The sequence below is a fragment of the Bidens hawaiensis genome, unplaced genomic scaffold, assembly GCF_021521415.1.
Source record: "Bidens hawaiensis isolate Kalapana, Puna unplaced genomic scaffold, B.hawaiensis_p1.1 tig00029323_1, whole genome shotgun sequence".
Taxonomy (NCBI): Eukaryota; Viridiplantae; Streptophyta; class Magnoliopsida; order Asterales; family Asteraceae; genus Bidens; species Bidens hawaiensis.
This window is the reverse complement of record NW_027494847.1, coordinates 210,318-228,920: the sequence shown is the minus strand read 5'-3', so window position 1 is coordinate 228,920 and position 18,603 is coordinate 210,318. Positions and strand designations below refer to the sequence as shown.

The following is an 18,603-nucleotide window of genomic DNA, read 5'->3' as shown; positions in this document are numbered from 1 at the left end:
AAAGCATTTTAATAATGTGATAAAATAACAAACTTTTAAAATTCAAGTTATTTTAATATATTATGATAAGTTACAATGATAGTATGATTTAAAGCTTTTAAGACTATTTATTTATCTATATTAATATAATGTTCGATCCATTTTTCAAAGATCAGTGCATGTGATTTATTTCTTTTAAAGTTTAATGACTATTTGATGGGTTATCATTATTACACATGTAGATGCTATGTTAAGCAAGGCATCAGTGATCTTCAGAATGAGTCAACCTTGGGTTTTACGATGGACAAACCAAAATGGTACAGTTAGGCTATGTGTAGTAGATGAGCTATAATTGAGGGCGAATTGTGACACGTGACGCCCAGTTAGCATGGAGTGGAAATTTGTTTTTAGGGTGTAATGGTGTAGGGGCTACAAGTTGGGCCTACAGTGTTTTTTTTATTATTTTCTTTTTATAATTAAACTAATTAAATAAAAACCAATTTATTTAAATAATTAAATAAAAATGCATTAAAATTAAAAAGAAATACAAAAAAAACATAACTAAAAAAAATACATGAATAATAAAAATAAATTATAATAAAAAAACACACCAAAATAAAAATACACATAAAAATTTCTATAAAAAAACTAATCTATTCGTCTCCATCTTCGTCCCCGTCCTCGTCATCGTCATCCTCCTCGTCTTCGTCCTCGTACTCGTCTTTGTCCTCCTCCTCATTTTCGTCCTTCTCCTCAACGGGACGATTATCCCACACGTGTTGAACCAAATCCGCCTTCAGTTGGTTATGTATATCACTTGATGTGAGCTGGTGAATGTTATACGTTCGTTGTTCTTGGGTTGGTTCAGGGAACTGTTCTGGAACGCTTTCTGGTATATAGTGTTGACATATTGTTTTTCCCTCGTCTTCTAAAATTATATTTTGCAATATGATACACGTATACATGGCATCGCTCATTTTTGCCAACGTCCATACACGACAAGGGTTTTTCACATAATGCCAACGTTTTTTAGAACCCCGAAACACCTCTCGATATCCTTTCTCGCGGACTCTTGCTTCTTCTTAAAATAATCTCTTTTTTCTTCGATAGGGTCTTGAAACGTCTTGACGATGATCGAGTACTTTGGATATATCCCATCTCCCAAATAGTATCCGTGACGATAGAAGGTATCGTTGGCATAAAACGGTAAGACCGGTATGCTACGGCTGATGTAATACTCTAACACGGGTGACGCGTTGAGAACGTTTATGTCGTTGTTGGACCCGACTGAGCCGATGAAGGCTGACCAAATCCAGAGGTCGTGTGAATAAATGGCTTGAAGACTAACCGTTGGCACTCCATGGTCATCACGAGTGTATTGACCTCGCCATGCGGTTGGACAGTTGACCCACTCCCAATGCATTCAATCTATACTCCCGATCATGCCTGGAAAAGAATGTTTGCTTTCGTGTATATCATATATGCGAGTCAGGTCGTTTGAAGTAGAAATCCTCAGATAACGACGAGAGTATAATTGTATTATCCCTATACAAATAAATTATTAAACAATATTTATATTAAAAACAATAGTTAATACAAACAATTTAAATATTACCGATGCAAAAATTATCCAACGCATCTCTCGTTGTTTTCTCAGTCATCTTTAAATACTCGTCATTGATAACGGTTGTGTTGCCGTATGAGAGGATGCGTATAGCCGAAGTACACTTTTGGATGGCGGAGAATCCTAAATATCCTCTTGCATCGGGTTTCTGTTGAAAATACTCATACTCCCGCTCCATATCTCCAACGATGCGCAAAAATAAACGCTTGGACATCCGAAAACGACGTCGAAACATAGCGTCGTTAAATGTAGGTGAGTCGTCGAAGTAGTCCTTCATCAAACGAGCGTTCCCTTGCGTACGATTCCGAAGGATATATGACCGTTTACGTGGTGCCGTAGATGGAGCAGAGCCGGACATCATGTTATTGACGATGGCTCGAACCGCGTTCGTGACCTCTAAATGCTCTTCCGCCACTTGTCGGTGAATCTGATGAATTCTTCGACTCTCGTTTATTAATTGATCCAAAATCTCGGCAGAGTTCGTGAAATCCGGGGAACTCATTGAGTTTGAAGAATTATGAAAATAATAAAAATGATTGGTATTTTTATGTTTGTGTTTGTGTATGATAAGGTGAAAATGGTTAGATAAAGTTTGATATATATATTAAGTTTTTAAATTATTATTATTATTTTTTATAAATAGCCATTACCCAACGGCATTATTATTATATTATTTTCTTTCCTTCTCCGCAGCGACAAATATATGCCGCCCCCGCCCCTTTTCGCCCAATTATCGCCGGGGGTGGTGTTCCTCCAAAAAATCGCCCCTCTTCGCCCCTTATTCCCGCCCACTACACACACCCTTATGGTCCGACACAGATCAACCATACGACAGCTGTCTTAAATCATGTGATCTTTTTTTCGTTTTTGTCACCATTTCACGCTATAACGTAGACAAATAGTCTTAAAAGCTTTAAATCATCCCACCATTTACAACCAAAAAGCATACCATCATTTACAACCAAAGTCTCAATAACAATCATATAACGTGTGAAAGTCATAAGAACACATCAAAACAAAACAAAAAAGACGAATGTTTGACGCTAACAATTGCGGATGTAAAATACTAGGTACCAAAAGAATCAACTTCAATCCTTGTGATTGGTGTAAAACTATAAAAATGCTGATGAATGACAAGTACATGCTGCCCAAAAGGAGAACTTGTCTACCCAAAAGTAGGCGCGGTTGACTGGAACAAAGGGAATGCTTGAGTATTTCCAAATGATGAACTTGGCGCCAAAGGGTTTCGATGTTGTTGTTGTGTGTTGTTCATGTTAAAGCCACAATGAATATAAACTTTGGATCCGAATTGGTAATCTTCACATCTAAGTTCTTCATGACTTTTTTTTTCGTATGCAGACATTGCTGATATTGATTCCAGTTTTCCAGCAGGCTGTGTACTGTCGGCCTCGGGTGTCCGCGCATAAGGAGTTACTCTAGTTCCCGCACCAAATGATGGTTTTGTGCTAGTAGTCTCTTTCGCATCGCTAAATGTAAACGTTATGTCCGGAAATTTCTTTGCAATCTGCTGTAGTGTATTCAACAAACATGATTTCATCGTAGGAAAATGTTTGTCATCGACCTATAAAGATTTAAACAAAAAAAATGTAATTTAATAATATGATATTAACTTTGTACCATATATGTCATTGTTATATAATTTACTTACTGGCATTGTTGGTAAAGTTTCAAAAGGACTTGTATCAGACTGTTGTGAAAGCGTTGAGTTCTGACCGCTAAACCTGCCACATCAGCTTCAAAAGTTATTGATGAAACGAATAATGCATATATCATGAGAGGGTTAAAAGAACAATGGCTGATACATACGGGTTTCGAGATATATCCTGACCAAAATTGCTTGATGTCGGGCTCTGACCGGAAAATCTGCCCCATCAGCATTTAAAAATTATTGAAGAAGCGAATAACGCATACATAACGAGAGGGTTAAAGAACAGTGGCTGAAACATACGGGTTTCGAGAAATATCCTGACGAGAATTTCTTAATCTCTGGCACTGACTGCAAAACCTGCCACATCAGCGTTAAAAATTATTGAAGAAACAAATAATGTATACATAACGAGAGGGTTAAAAGAACAGTGGCTGAAACATACGCGTTTCGACAAATATTCTGGCCAAAAATGCCTGATGTCGGGCTTTGACTGCAACACCTGCCACATCAGCGTTAAAAAAAATATAGAAGACACGAATAACGTATACATAACGAGAGGGTTAAAAGAACAGTGGCTGAAACATACGGGTTTCGACAAACATTCTAACCAAAAATGCCTGATATCTGTAAAGACAATGAGGAGAAAATTAATGGAAGAATTTCAAAATGGAATCTATGAAATTGAAATGTATTTAGTCACCTGGCACAAAGCGAAAACAACCAGTATTCTGAGTTGGTTGAGTCGATTGAAAAAACCTTGAAAGGGGAGGCTGCATATATAACAAACAAAAGTTAATAGATATTAACAAACAGAAGTATTAACAAATGCATGACAACTCTTTAAAAATATAAGATCAATTTTTCAGATATAAACAAGTCATTTTAGAATGGTTATCATAGAAGTAAAAAAAACATGTCATCGAGTACAGGATTGATATATTTTAAACAATTGTGAACATTATATGCATTTACAAGCGAGTACATGTGAAACAAAAATATAAAACATAACCAGTATAAATAAGCAGATGATAAAATCAAGTTATTAGCTAATGAAACCAAAAATAACAATGTGTATTTAAAATAATTCATATAAAAGTATTTTAAAAATGCACTAAATAGCGATAGAAGTGTTGCAAGTCTATGTTTTATTCACAAATACATGATAACTCGTTAAAAAGACAAAAACGATTATGGAAGTGAAAAAAATATGTCAACGGCTTTGACATCATTCAAGTGCAGTTGATTAATTTACAAGTGGATACATATGAAACACAAGTACAAAACATAACCAATAAAAGGACATAGTTATGTGATGGTTTGTATAATAAATATATAAAAAACAGATATAATCAAGTTTTTAGCTATTAAAACTGAAAATGAAATGTGTATGCAAATAAAATCATCTGTTAAATATTTATTCTGTTTGTGCTCTGTCTTACTTATGACCGATGGATTAATTTTGGACATGTGGTTATGCGTAAGCGGCATGATTAGACTCAACAAAAGAACACTAACAAAAGGAACTCACAGTTTTCTGATCGACTTCCATGCTGCTCGGCTCTCCAAAAAAAGGAAAACTGGTTTGCCCGAAAGTAGGTGTTGGTGGTTGGAACAAAGATGATGATTGACTGCTTCCATTGTTAAAGCCAGTACCAAATAATGAAGTTTTTCCCTGGGCTTGAGTATCAAATATAGGCGTTGATGTTCCAAATGCATGTGAACTCGGTCTACAATAAGGACAACCGAATGCTGCAGTACCAAACGCGGGAATTGTACCAAACGCGGGAGTTGGCCCAAACGCAACACCAAAAGGCGAAGAACCCAAAGCTACATTCCAAAATACAGGAGGGTAGTGGAAGAGCATGTTTCCTAAAAATAAAAAATAAAAGTTAAAGAAAACATCATGAAGTCAATATAGAAAAGTGGTAAGAGAGAAACCATAATGATTATTACCCTTGTCTCCTAATTTATAATCCTCCCATCTAAGTTCTTCCTGACTCTTCTGTTTGTATGCAGGCATGGCTGATATTGACTTCAGTTTACTACCAAAAGGAAAGAGATTATAGTCATAGTTATCTGCAGTCTGAGCATAAGTAGTTACTCGAGTTCCCTCACGTAGTTGACCTCGAAAAGATGGTTGACCAAACCCATGGCTCCAAAATGACGGGGCTGACGTCTGGGCCCTGCATGTTTGTGTGTATAACACAGTTTTAGTAAAGTAAACATAAGTAAGATTATTAGTTATGGAACAAATAATTAGCTATGTACCAAATGAGAAGCTTCTAAATGTGTTAGTAGGTGGACACCCAAAAGCTGGTGTACTAGAAGCACCAAATGCAGAGCCTGTGCTACCAAATGCTGGTGTGCTTGTTGCACCGAACGCAGGGGTGCTCGAGGCACCAAATGCAGAGCCTGTGCTACCAAATGCTGGTGTGCTTGTTGCAGTACCGAATGCAGGGGTGCTCGAGGCACCAAAGGCAGGAATGCTTGATGCACCAAAAACCGGAGTGCTTGAACCAAAACCCGAGGCAAATGATGGTGTGCTTGTTGCACCGAACGCGAGGTGCTTGTGGCAGAAAATGCAGGAGTGCTTGGTGCACCAAAAGCCGGAGTGTTAGAAGCACCAAAATCCGGAGTGCTTGAACCGAAAACTGGGGTGCCAAATGCAGAGCCTGGGTTACCAAATGCTGGTGTACTAGAAGCCCCAAATGCAGGAGTGCTTGGTGCACCAGAAGATGGAGAACTAGAAGCACCAAAAGCCGGAGTGCTTGAACCAATAACCGAGGTACCAAATGCAGAGCCTGTGTTACCAAATGCTAGTGTGCCAGAAGCAGTAAAATCAGGTTGTGATTGCTGCTGAAATGAGCTTCCAAATGGAGTTGATTGCGTAGGGGATCCAAAGCCGCCACCACTTGAAGGCTTCGGCCAAACCAAAGATGAACCTGTAAAATGAGGAATTAATGAATAAGATAAGGTCAAATCAAACTTCATAATCTATAGTGCATGAGAATATTACAATCAAAACAAATATGAAACAAACTGATGTGATCAGTAGTCAAGAGACATCCACATCAAGAACCAAATTCACGAACCTTTATGTGATAATAAAAAAAACAAGTAAAATCAAGAAAGCTTAAGAAAAGTAACTGTTTAAATGGTTGGTAGCCAAATTTTTTGTTTATTAAGAATGAACTTCAAAAGTGGTTACAAGGGATATTATGCTCTATTGTTACTATATATCTGCGCAGTGTGTCAAACACCCAAAGTTGTTAGTGGCGAATAGCGGACAATAGTGATAAGCTACATATACACTACGTAGCGATAGCAATGAAATAACGGGCACTATTATATGTTTAGCGATACACTAGAAAAAAAATTTAGAAAAATATTATATGTTATATCCACATACAATGTTTTTATACGTATATTTAATAAAAAAACTAAATCCGGCTATTTGTTAGGCATATTAATCACTGTATATATTAAATAAAAAAACCTGAAATCCCGCCATTCATATCGCTAATGCTAATATTTATATTGCCATTTATATTTTATAGATACCAAAACCATACTGCTACGCTAATCACTATATCAATCGCTATGAGCGCTATTAACAACAGGGCAGATACTAAATGTGAATCACACCAAGTAATGCCTATAATATAGTATAAATATAATGAATCCATAAACAAGAACATCTACACAACATACTTAGATATTCTTCACATAACCAACATTAATATTAAAGACCAGGTTAAAGCCATAATGAGGGCAATACAAGGAGATTAAACTTAGAATGTGTCGATAAGTCATAAGTGTACTTACCAGCCAAAGGTGGAGTGCTTGATGCACCAGAAGCTGGTGTGCTAGAAGCACCAAATGCAGGAGTGCTTGATGTAGCAAAAGGCGGAGTGCTTGAACCATTAACCGAGGTGCCAAATGCAGAGCATGTGTTACCAAATGCTGGTGTACTAGATGCATCAAATGCAGGAGTGCTTGATGCAGCAAAAGGCGGAGTACTAGAAGCACAAAAGCCGGAGTGCTTGAACCATTAACTGAAGTGCCAAATGCAGAGCCTGTGTTACCAAATGCTGGTGTGCTAGAAGCACTAATAGCAGGTTGTGATTGCTGCTGAAGTGAGCTTCCAAGTGGACTTGATTGTGTATTGGATCCAAATCCACCACTTGCAGGCTTCTGCCAAACCACAGATGAATCTGCAAAATGATATTGATGAATAAGATAAAGAAGGTCAAATCAAACTTCATAATCTATAGAGCATGATAATATTACAATCAAAACAAATATGAAACAAACTGATGTGATCAATAGTGACATCCACATCATCAACCGAAAATCAGGAACCTTAATGAGATGATAAAAAAAACAAGTAAAATCAAGAAAGTTTATAAGAAAAGTAACTGTGTAAGTGGTGAGTAGCCATTTTTTTTAAGTATGAACTGAAGAAGTTGTTGCAAGTGATATTATACTCTAGTGTTACTACATGACTAAAATTATGCAAAATGTGTCAGCCACCAAATGTGAATCACACTCAAGTAATACCTATAAATTAGTATAATAATGAATTCATAAACATGATTTTGAGCCATTGTCAACCAGAATTTGCATGCTCAACAAAACCACTACTAGAATGTTTTAAACAAAAAAAAATTGATTACTGGTATCCTAACCAATCACAGTACCAGAACATCTACAGAACATACTTTAGACGTTTTTTCACATAACCAACATTAATATTAAAGACCAAGTTAAAGCCATAATGAGTGCTTACCAGAAAAAGAAAACGATGAAGGGCGTGATGAAGCTCCAGAAGCAGGCATTTGAATCCCAAACACACCGGTCGACATTCCACCAAAATTTAAACCCCCTGTATGAGACATACTACCAAATAGTTTCGCAGAAAGCCGGATTTTATTTTTTTTGGATTGCTGTTCTGCCCAAACGCTGTTTAAAAAACCAGAATAGTAAGCTGCTGATCATAAATAAAAAACATATATTATATACACTTCATAGTGACAAACTCCAAGAATTAGGCATGCAATATCCAGCACTACCAAGCATAGATTCAAATATTTAATACAGTCAGCATGATGCAACATGATATTCATGTCAACAAGCATGTGTCAACTGTTCACATTAAAAATTGATTATCAACACTATCATGGATCTTAAGAAATCAATGAGCCATCCTCATGATAATATAACACAATAGCATGAAAAAACATGCTATATACTCAAAACTGTACTGACATAAAATTTTAGTAGAGACTATTCATTATTTTAATGCTTCAATTGACACATGACATGGCATTTAGGCCTATAGACAGAACTGAACGAACATGAGCATCGGCATATTTGTGTTTGTTCATTGAACTTTAACTGAACACAAACATATAATCGAACGGATACTTTGTTCATTATGAAAATGGACATGTTCGTGTACTCATTCGTTTATACCCTAAACGAACAGCTCACGAACACAAACAAACATAAACGAAACTAACTTCTTTCGGTTCGTTTACATACCTAAATTGATAGTGATTAATGATTTAATAAAAGAAATCAAACGATAGAACCTGATATGATTCACAAAGAAACTTACTATTACAGTTCGTAGTAAGCCTAGGCATTGCATACACGTAAATCACAAATCATATATATATCTAGCGTAAGCGTAAATAATATAAATAAATAAACTTACAAATTATACGTATGAGAATGTTAACGAAGTAATCAGCAATCCGCGTTAGTTGAATTAACGACGAATCCAAACTATATGAATTTGTATTCAATGATTGAGAAAGAAAATAAGAGAGGTGATGAACATGTAATGTAATGTAATGTAATGTAATGTAAGTAACCGTTCCGATCTTATATGGAGGTACAATTAGCTTCAACCACAAGCTATTTTTTTTACTTTCTTTATTTTTTTAATTGCTACTCGTATTATTATTTGAACGCAAATTCAGTTAGGGTAACCTTTTAAACTTAGCTTAAATCACAAGCTGATTTTATAAATGACAATGACAATAATATTCTAAGATTTTATTATTTTTAGACGAAATGGCAAAACACATCCTTTATGTTTGCACGTTTTTTCAATGGACGTTCTTTAGCAAACTTAATAACATAAAACATCATTTATATTTAAAAACTCTATCACGTTTGTCCTTTGATGCTAACCCAGTTAAATTTTCTTGTTAAATCTGGTCGCCTTGCACATGAGGATAGTTTTGTAAATTTATATATTTATTTATTTAATAATTAGTTTCGGTTATTTAATAATTTATACATTTTTTATAATTCATAGATAAGATGTTAGTTTCGGTTAGGGTAACTTTCTATATCGGGTAAGAATTAGTTTAAGAACCCGGCTACGCTAAATCTATAAATAATAATTCTGAAATTTAAATCTTACATCGTTTAGGTAAGCGGTAAATTAACAAGTTTGTAAAGAGTTATAAATTGTCATAAAACTAAAATCAACGATGCAATAGTGTGTATGGAATAAAGAGTATAATTTCAATCGTTACATAACTTATTAAATATGCCCGACAAAGATGTATACTTGGTATGTTCTTAAATATGCCCGACAACCGAACAACTCGAAGAGAATTTGAGTAAGCAGTAGAAAAGGGTGAAAGAACCACGCTAAGATATCTACTCAAAACCATGCATACTCATTTAGATAAACACATCATAGACATTTTCAACAATTTTCGCATACTAATTGTTTTATGTTTGATGATCATCCAAAGAAGTACAACAAGTCGTTACTTTCTTGATGTTGTATCATGGGAAACAACTTCGTTGGTCAAAATGTTTTAAGGAAACCGCATCTAACACGTAGTCGTATAGTGGTGGCAAAACTCTAACTTTCCGTCCGTAGAGTTTCATTTTGTTTCAATTTCATTCTCCTTAACATATTTTGGACAAAATAACAGATAAACTAAAATGACAAAAATTGCAACAAAAATGGAACTCTATGGACTGAAATAGCAAATTTAAGTAAACCACATGAACGAAAACCATAATTTACTCTTTTGAAAGATAATCATAAAGGTTGTTTTTCTCTCGATATTTCAAGTTAAACATTGAATCGAAGCTAGGGGCATGTAAAGAGTGTTAAAGTAGTTAGTTTTCTTTCTTTTTTTTATTTTTTCTTGAACGACAACTCATACACTTTTTTACTCTATTTTTAAATTTCATTTTTTTTACCACTAAAGGACTTGAACCCACACATTATAAAAAGACAAAACTTTATTCAATTTTCTGGTACAGTTAAAACTCCCTTTAACAAGTAGTGGTTAGTTATTTACTATGAGTTATTTAGCAACCAATAGTTCATTAGTTTTTTTATTGAGTTGGAAACTCGGAATTGCAACCATCAGGGGTGGCTCGTGGGAAAGCGAAAACAAGTTAGGGTTTTAGGCCTACGCTTAATAGGCCCCCAAATCTAAAAAAACATTATATATAGATATATTATAATGTGTAAAGTAAACTCAAAGTAATGTATTTGTGTGGTGATAGTCTTGTTTGTTACTAAAGTATAAGTTATTAGTTCAAAACTTGTAATAAGCAAAATTTATTTTATTAACAGTTGTCATAAAAAGGCCTCAAAATCGTGTTTCGATTTAGGCCTCCACATTTGTTGAGCCAACCCTGGCAACCATCACTAACCTCTAATGCCATTCTATAGGGATCTCGTAATGAATTAATGATACAAGTAATTATGATCTCTCCTTTACCCCTTATAATCTTATATAGATTGAGAGACGTGACAAGGAAATAACTGAAACAATAGCCATCTAACTAACTAACTATATACAACTAACTATAATGAAAGATATAGATACAATAATATTATAATAACATGACGCATATTTATACTTTTATAGATTATCAATTTTGATGGTGAGAGTAGTAGTGTCGGTGATGCAACTACGATGACTCGAGGAGTGCTTTCATCCTGCTTCACGCATTATTACTTCATGTTACACCTACAATCTAACAAAACTTACCCCCATACTAACCAATATGTAAGTTGTAACATAGCAAGTATAAGTTGAGGGAACTAGATTCTATCTTGGTTGCAAAGGCTGTTAGGACGAGAGGCGGTAAACACATGATTATAATATTCGACATTAAGCTAATCAATAAAGATTTGCTAAAGATAACCGTCATCTTTCATGTTGAGCAACCATACATACACGCGAGAAAAGACGTGTTTTGTATGCTAGAATTACTTATACATGATGCCTTGAAAACTAAAAATTGTATCGAGCTTAAAGTTTTATTATAAACAACGGACTTGACATACCTAACAAGCCAAGTTTAACATTTTTTTTAATTATGAAAGTGAATTTATTAGATTCTTTATGGCCCGATCCACAATTGAACGATTTTGACCCGTCAACCGACAAACATGACTTGTTTAACATAGATTATTACAGATATTTTAAAGGTATTTTGAGCTTGAATTGCTCAAGCAAATCATATTATTCGAATCTCTTGATCAAGCTTGGTCATACGTGTGTGAATGATATCTAACAAAGACGTGTGGTCGAGATTAATAAAAAAATAAAATCTAAAAATGGACAACGATGAGATGACAAGCACATGTCAGTTGGACCCAAACTAGAGGCTTCCTTTGAACCCACCTAAAATTTCATAAAACGTACGGAAAGATACGGAAAGCTGTACCATTTGGTCTCAATTATTAACAAATTTAAAATTAAAATAAAAGTTTTATCATTATTTTAATCACTCTCATTTGTTGAAAGAACGTAGTATAAATCCAAGGGCAAATAAACATGTTATAGCATAACAAAACTATTCATAAAATGTAAAATTGCAAGCTTTGTTGAATAATTTATTTACTACATCTTGTACAACACAAGTGATGGTACAAAAGTTCAGATACTCGTCTACCACACCATGATCAGATTCAATCTCTCTCGCCCTACTAACCACCACACTCCCACTCTCGAAGACCATTGTCCTTCTTAAGTTGTGACTGACATTCTCACGGTTAAAGCCTTAGAGGTGTAAGCAAGACACGCCGGCCTTGAGTTGTATGTCTGAAGATGTTTGATTTTAGTGAGTGAGTGTTATTCCAACCTACTCTTTGCCAATAAAAATAAGAATACCTTTCGAGAATGGAATTCACTTTGTTTATCATTGAATATAAATATTAGGCTTTTGAATTTAGTCAAACTCAGTGTATCACAACGTGAACTCGAAATCATTTAATAAACGCAGTCCAGTTTAGACTCAAACTCATTTGAACTTTGCACGTATCAAGATTTTAACAAACCAGTCTTGATCAGTTCACATAATGCTCGACTCGTTACGCCCCTACAAATACACTTATAGTTTGTATGTTTCAAATTTGACCATAACAATCAAAAAAAATTTAAAAAAACCCACTATAGTATGTCGTGATCACACGTGAATACAATTTGAAGTATATTCAATATTTGGATGATGTGAACGACACATTCTAAAAAGTATGATCTGTATTATAGCGCAATAGTCAATTACTCAATTAAACGAAATTCAGCATGGTTTTTTTTTAATATATTTAGTAAAAGTTATGTAGCTAACAAAAATAATAATAAAAATACGTGGGGCAATGAGAAGGAAGTTGCTAGTGGCGGCACTAGTAAATAGTAACAAGTACAGAGGATGGTGGCAGCTAATTGCAAGCTGGAAGATATGACAACTAAACAACTGCTCCCTAGTCAATGTCACACATTTTTAACAAACTTAGTTTTATTATTTTTAATTTAAGGTTTTCTGATTGGTTGTATCAAAATATGGGTTTTCAGTTTTATCTCACGTTGTTACGTGGAATCATCTTATGATTCATCGAACCGGAAACCTTCTATACACTTGTTCGTTTGTATATATGTTGAATCACATTCCCTTTGACGAGTTTGTTATAATCTCGACCAGTTAAACCATCAATCAGCAACCCTACTGAACCGGATTCTCATAATGTTTCATTGAAACCTTCTATACACTCATTCATTTGAATATATCTGAATCGCATCACTTTGACGAGTTTGTTATAATTTCGACCAATTGAACCACCAGCCTGCAACCCTATTGAACCGAATTCTCATAATGTTTCTTTAAAACCATCTATACACTCGTTCATTTAATTGAATATATTTGAATCGCGTTCACTTTGACGAGATTGTTATAATGCCGACCAGTTGAACCACCAACCTGCAACCCTACTGAAACGAATTATGTTCCGTTGAAACCGTCTACACACTCGTTCATATGAATATATATGAATCACACTCACTTTGATGAGTTTGTTATAATCTCAACTAGTTGAACCATCAACTTGCAACCCTAGAGGTGCACAAAAAACCCGTACTCGGAACCGGACCCGAAAAAAATACCCGAAACTGGTTTTTTTAATGCCCGGGTATTCTATACCCAAAACCAGAACCGACCCTACCCGCAGGGTATGTATATGGTATGTATTTTGAGCTCAATACCCGTACCCGAAACCGTACCCGATTTATACCTGTAAATACCCGAAACGGTCATACCCTATACCCATACCCGGTTATACCCGATACCAATTTTCGAATACTCGAAATAATACATGAGTTTTTATAGTATATTCTTATGTTTACTTCACAACTTCTATATTTAAGTTTTTAAAAAATACATATTATTAAGTAAAGAATTTGTACTTAAGTGGATTTACGGTTTTTGTAATATAGTTTAATTATTTTTATAAATTACAAAGCAAATTTAAATTTTAAACAAATTTAAAGTTGTATAAAAAAATTATAAATTCAAAACCCGGTATTAATACCCGGTCGTACCCGGTTCCAATACCCGAACCCGATCATACCCTACCCGGGTACATAGGGTTGAGTTTTTCTCCCCAATACCCTACCCGATTTCTCTCAATACCCGATTTTCCAATACCCGATCATACCCGAAACCGGTTCATACCCGAACCCGGGTATTAGAAAAAACCCGATTTGTGCACCTCTATGCAACCCTATTGAACCGGATTCTCATTATATTTCGTTGAAACCTTCTATACACTCTTTCATTTGAATATATTTGAATCGCATTCACCTTGACGAGTTTGTTATAATCTCGATCAGTTGAACCACCAACTTGCAACCCTATTGGACCGAATTCTCATAATGTTGAAACCGCCTATACACTCGTTCATTTGAATATATTTGAATTGCATTCACTTTGACGAGTTTTTTTTATAATCTCGGCCAATTGAACCACTAAAACGTATCCCTATTGAACCGAATTCTCATAATGTTTCGCTATTATAAATTAACAAAATATAATGTACGTATATAAACTACGGACCGTGCTATGAAAATATTAAATTTTTCTATACTTTGAATATTTGTAACAAACTTATAGTATTTTATTTAATGATTTAGCCATCGTTTAAAAATTTTATTTCTTATTTACGTTTTTTTGTTTATATATTATTTATATGTTATGTGTCTACGTACTACGGACGCGTCAAATTAATTGAAATGAGCTGGAATAGTCAATTATGTACGGACCATGGTCTACTTCAAATAATTCAAGAAAAATGCAAATTTTGTTCAACATATCAAGAATACTAGTGAACTTAAAGTTCAGACAATCCTAATCCTAAAAATCTTCCGTCACTATTTTAAATGTTAACAAGAATATAAGATGCTCCTTAATTTGAGGTGTCGCGTTAGGTTGTTGTGTCATGTCTAATTCACTTAACACCGTCTCATGTTCAATTCGTGTCAGTAATACATAGGGCTGTAAACGAGCCGAGTCGAGCCGAGCCAGAGTGTGCTTGAGCTCGAGCTCGAACTTAATCGAGCTGGCTCGAGCTCGGCTCGTTTTCTTTATTGAGCTGAAAAACTGAGCTCGAGCTCGGCTCGTTTAAAGCTCGAGCCGAGCTCGAGCTCGTCGAGCCAGTCTCCTTTAATTTTTTTGAATTTTTTTATTTTTTATTTTTTTAATTTCTTATTTACAAATTTTGATATATAAAAGATAAAAAAAATATAATTTTAACATACATATTATAAAAAATTAATAATTAGAACTTTATATGTTTTATTTTCATTATTCTTTTATAAGGTTTTAGGTATCGAGTGACGTAATATATGTATACGTATGATATTATTATATATAGATATTAAAATTTAGGATTTAATCTAAACGAGCCAACGAGTCGAGCTAACGAGTCGAGCCAAAAACGAGCCACGAGCCGAGCTGACCCTGGCTCGAGTCGAGCCGAGCTCATTTAGAATCGAGCTTTTTCGAGCCGAGCTTTTTTTGAGCTATTTTCGAGCGAGTTTCGTGCGAGCCAACGAGCCGCGAGCTTTTTGAACACCCCTAGTATTATAGTGACTTAGCAAGATTGTAAACAATTAATTTGATTTATATTAATCCTTTTTTGTAATTTGATTTATAAGTGAACATGAATAAACAGAAAATGGATTAATTTGATATATTAGTTAGAAGTAATATAACAAAATTGCTGGAAGTAAACAATTAATTTGATTTATATGAAACCTTTTTTTTGTAATTTGATATATTAGTTAGAAGTAATATAACAAAATTGTTGGAACTAAATGGTAAAAGAATCGAAACAAAATTTATTTTTACTATGAAAATTAAAAAATGAAAGCTAACTCTTAATTTAAATATTTTATCTTTAAGATCAAAATATTAACTTCTTTAAAAACTCTTAAAAATGTTAACAAGTAAACTCACTTTTTAAAGGGCCGTGTCAACAGACTCTAAATCTTTCTTTTTGCGTATTATGTTCAGGTTGTGTCAAAATTGTCTTATCCTTAACTAAATGTAGTAAACATTCAATTATATGATGAAACACATATATAAATTAACTAGTGAATAAGCAAAAGTTATACAAATTAAACTCTTTAAATCTTATAAACAAATATGTTTGACATATAGTTCTTTAAATTTTATAAACTACTCGAATTAGCATCTAAAGTACATTGTAGCAAACAAATTAAAAAATATATAAATATAAAATGATCATAAAGTCAAAGCTTGTGAGAAAAAGATACACATTGCGAAATTCATTCAATTAAAACATTAGTAACAATAAGATTTCCCAAATATTATTACGAGTAAATGATGATCTTCACAAAAATTAATGTAAAGATCACCTAAAGAATAACCAATTAATTAATTCATAAAATTCAATTAAATCTCCAGGTGGAACTGCAGCACAAAAATTCAGCAGAAGCTCCATAGCGGAATGTCATAAACATCTTCCTCAACAACATCTTGATTCCCCAAAGAATCAAACATAGATTCATCGTACATCATGTGGTTCATGTCATCATACATAGGCACATCCGCATTACACCACGACCACGGTTGATCATATTCATACGCACCCGAATACGTATCAATATTATTAAAATAATTATCATTTCCCACCAACATTTCATCATGAGTGAAATGATCATGAGTTGTTGGTAATTGCAAAGACGATGATGACGACGATGATGATAATGATAATGTTGAATTGGTGATGTCGTTGGTATTTTTATATTCATGAGTGGTTGCGGCTGCTGCAGCTGCAGCTGCAGCTACTCTCTGAATTGATTTAGGTGACATGTCAGCGTCATAGGGTCTGATATCGAGGTGATGGTAATGATGATGTGGGAAGTTGGTATTGGCTGATGGTCCTTTGAGGCATAAAACCGCCGCATCGTACGCTCTAGCTGCGGCTTCGGGTGTCGAATGTGAGCCTAACCATATTCTTGTTTTTTGATTTGGTGCTCGGATTTCCGACACATATGAACCCCAGCTTCTCATCCGGACTCCACGGTACTTCTTTTTGGTTAGTTGGGAGTCTGATCCGGTGTCATTGTTCTTCATGGGATTGATCGAATAAGTGAACAAGTGATGGTGAAGGTGTTAGGAACTTAGGAGATGTTGGGGATTTATAGTGTGTGTTAGGGAACTGAAGTGGATGACAGAAGATGTCTTTCTAGTTAAATGTTTGAAAATGAGTAGAACTTGTTTTGTACACACTACACACCCCTTCATGTATGACTTGCTTGTCATTTAGAATCATAAACTTAATTTTAAGATGTGAAACGTAGGGAAATGCTCAACGTAAAGTTCATTTATTTAATGTGAAAATGAACGTGAAGAAAATGTCTTATTTATTTAGTGAAACGAATGAGCATGAACTCATGCCTTTACATTACATATGCATTTTAATCTATATGTCAATGGTAATATTAATGTAAGTTTGTATATGTTCATTTGTTTGGTTTGTTCCTTTTTGTTTATTGATTTATGTTTCTTTACTTATTCATTTATATTTACTTATTAGTTAATGGTAATAGTAAGTGGTCCATTGCATATAAACCATCAATCCGATCAAGTTCTAGAACCAAAGATTGGATAACCAACTAAAGAGCGAACAAGAATATGTTTATTTTCCTTGTTTCATTTATGTTTTTTTAGAATACTAACAAGCAAGCGTAAACAAACACTTCATTTTTCTTAACGAAAAAACACTTACAAGAAAATCCGTGTGTTTAAGTGTATATATTCATTTGTTTGTTTGGTTAAAGTTAAATGAACGAACATAGACTAGACCGTTAGTGTACCGCACATATATTTTATATTTACATATTAATGAAGCATACATGATTTACAATACTCTGTATAATTACAGAATATGTCAAGCATGCACATAAGTATGCCAAACATGAGTAGATAAATGGACTACCAGAAAAAAAATAAGTTGGGAATTTAGTCAAAGTATAAATTTGTACAAAACTTGAAGGGTCCAATTGAACAAAAGTGAAAGTGGGTGTTGGAAAGTAATTATCGTATGAACATAGAAATTGGATTTCATGAGACAATTAGTTCAAGTCTTTTTAAGACATAACTTAGAAGTTTCCTAAGCCAGATAAGAGAACACAACTACTATTAAGTGTTAAAAGAGTGTTTTTTCTAGTACACGGGAATACCTAGTCATTAATAGATTACACAAATCAGCATATTAGAATCCATTCAATTATTTTGCACTATATTTATTGATTAATATCATTAAAAACGACACGCTTTCTTAAATTCTATAAAAAAATGTATCATTGTATATGTAAAAAAAAATACGAAAAAGTCTCTCGACCCAATCTTGCTTTATTAAAGTCCTTATGCTTAGTTAGAATAACACGTACATGCGAACATTTGTTTAAACTAGTTACAAACAAACATAAACAAAAGTTCACGAATGTTTATCATAAGTATACAAACAAACACCACA

General features: G+C 34.2%; 1 protein-coding gene and 1 pseudogene across 2 annotated transcripts; both read right to left on the bottom strand.

Annotated features, from left to right (window-relative positions):
* Window positions 1-2,536: 2,536 nt before the first annotated feature.
* On the bottom strand, window positions 2,537-8,437 carry LOC143578695 (uncharacterized; annotated as a pseudogene). Its single transcript, XR_013143320.1, has 12 exons — window positions 8,062-8,437; window positions 7,098-7,486; window positions 5,548-6,214; window positions 5,226-5,511; window positions 4,801-5,141; window positions 3,973-4,042; window positions 3,859-3,896; window positions 3,715-3,771; window positions 3,573-3,629; window positions 3,453-3,487; window positions 3,273-3,345; window positions 2,537-3,185 (listed from the first exon to the last, which is right to left on the bottom strand). The product of XR_013143320.1 is annotated as an uncharacterized LOC143578695 (transcript).
* A 7,898-nt stretch (window positions 8,438-16,335) lies between these two features.
* LOC143578702 (ethylene-responsive transcription factor ERF012-like) lies at window positions 16,336-17,318 on the bottom strand. The gene has a single exon (XM_077062188.1). It carries the CDS (start codon window positions 17,196-17,198, stop codon window positions 16,548-16,550), a length of 651 nt encoding a protein of 216 aa, XP_076918303.1. The 5' UTR covers window positions 17,199-17,318; the 3' UTR covers window positions 16,336-16,547.
* Window positions 17,319-18,603: the final 1,285 nt, after the last annotated feature.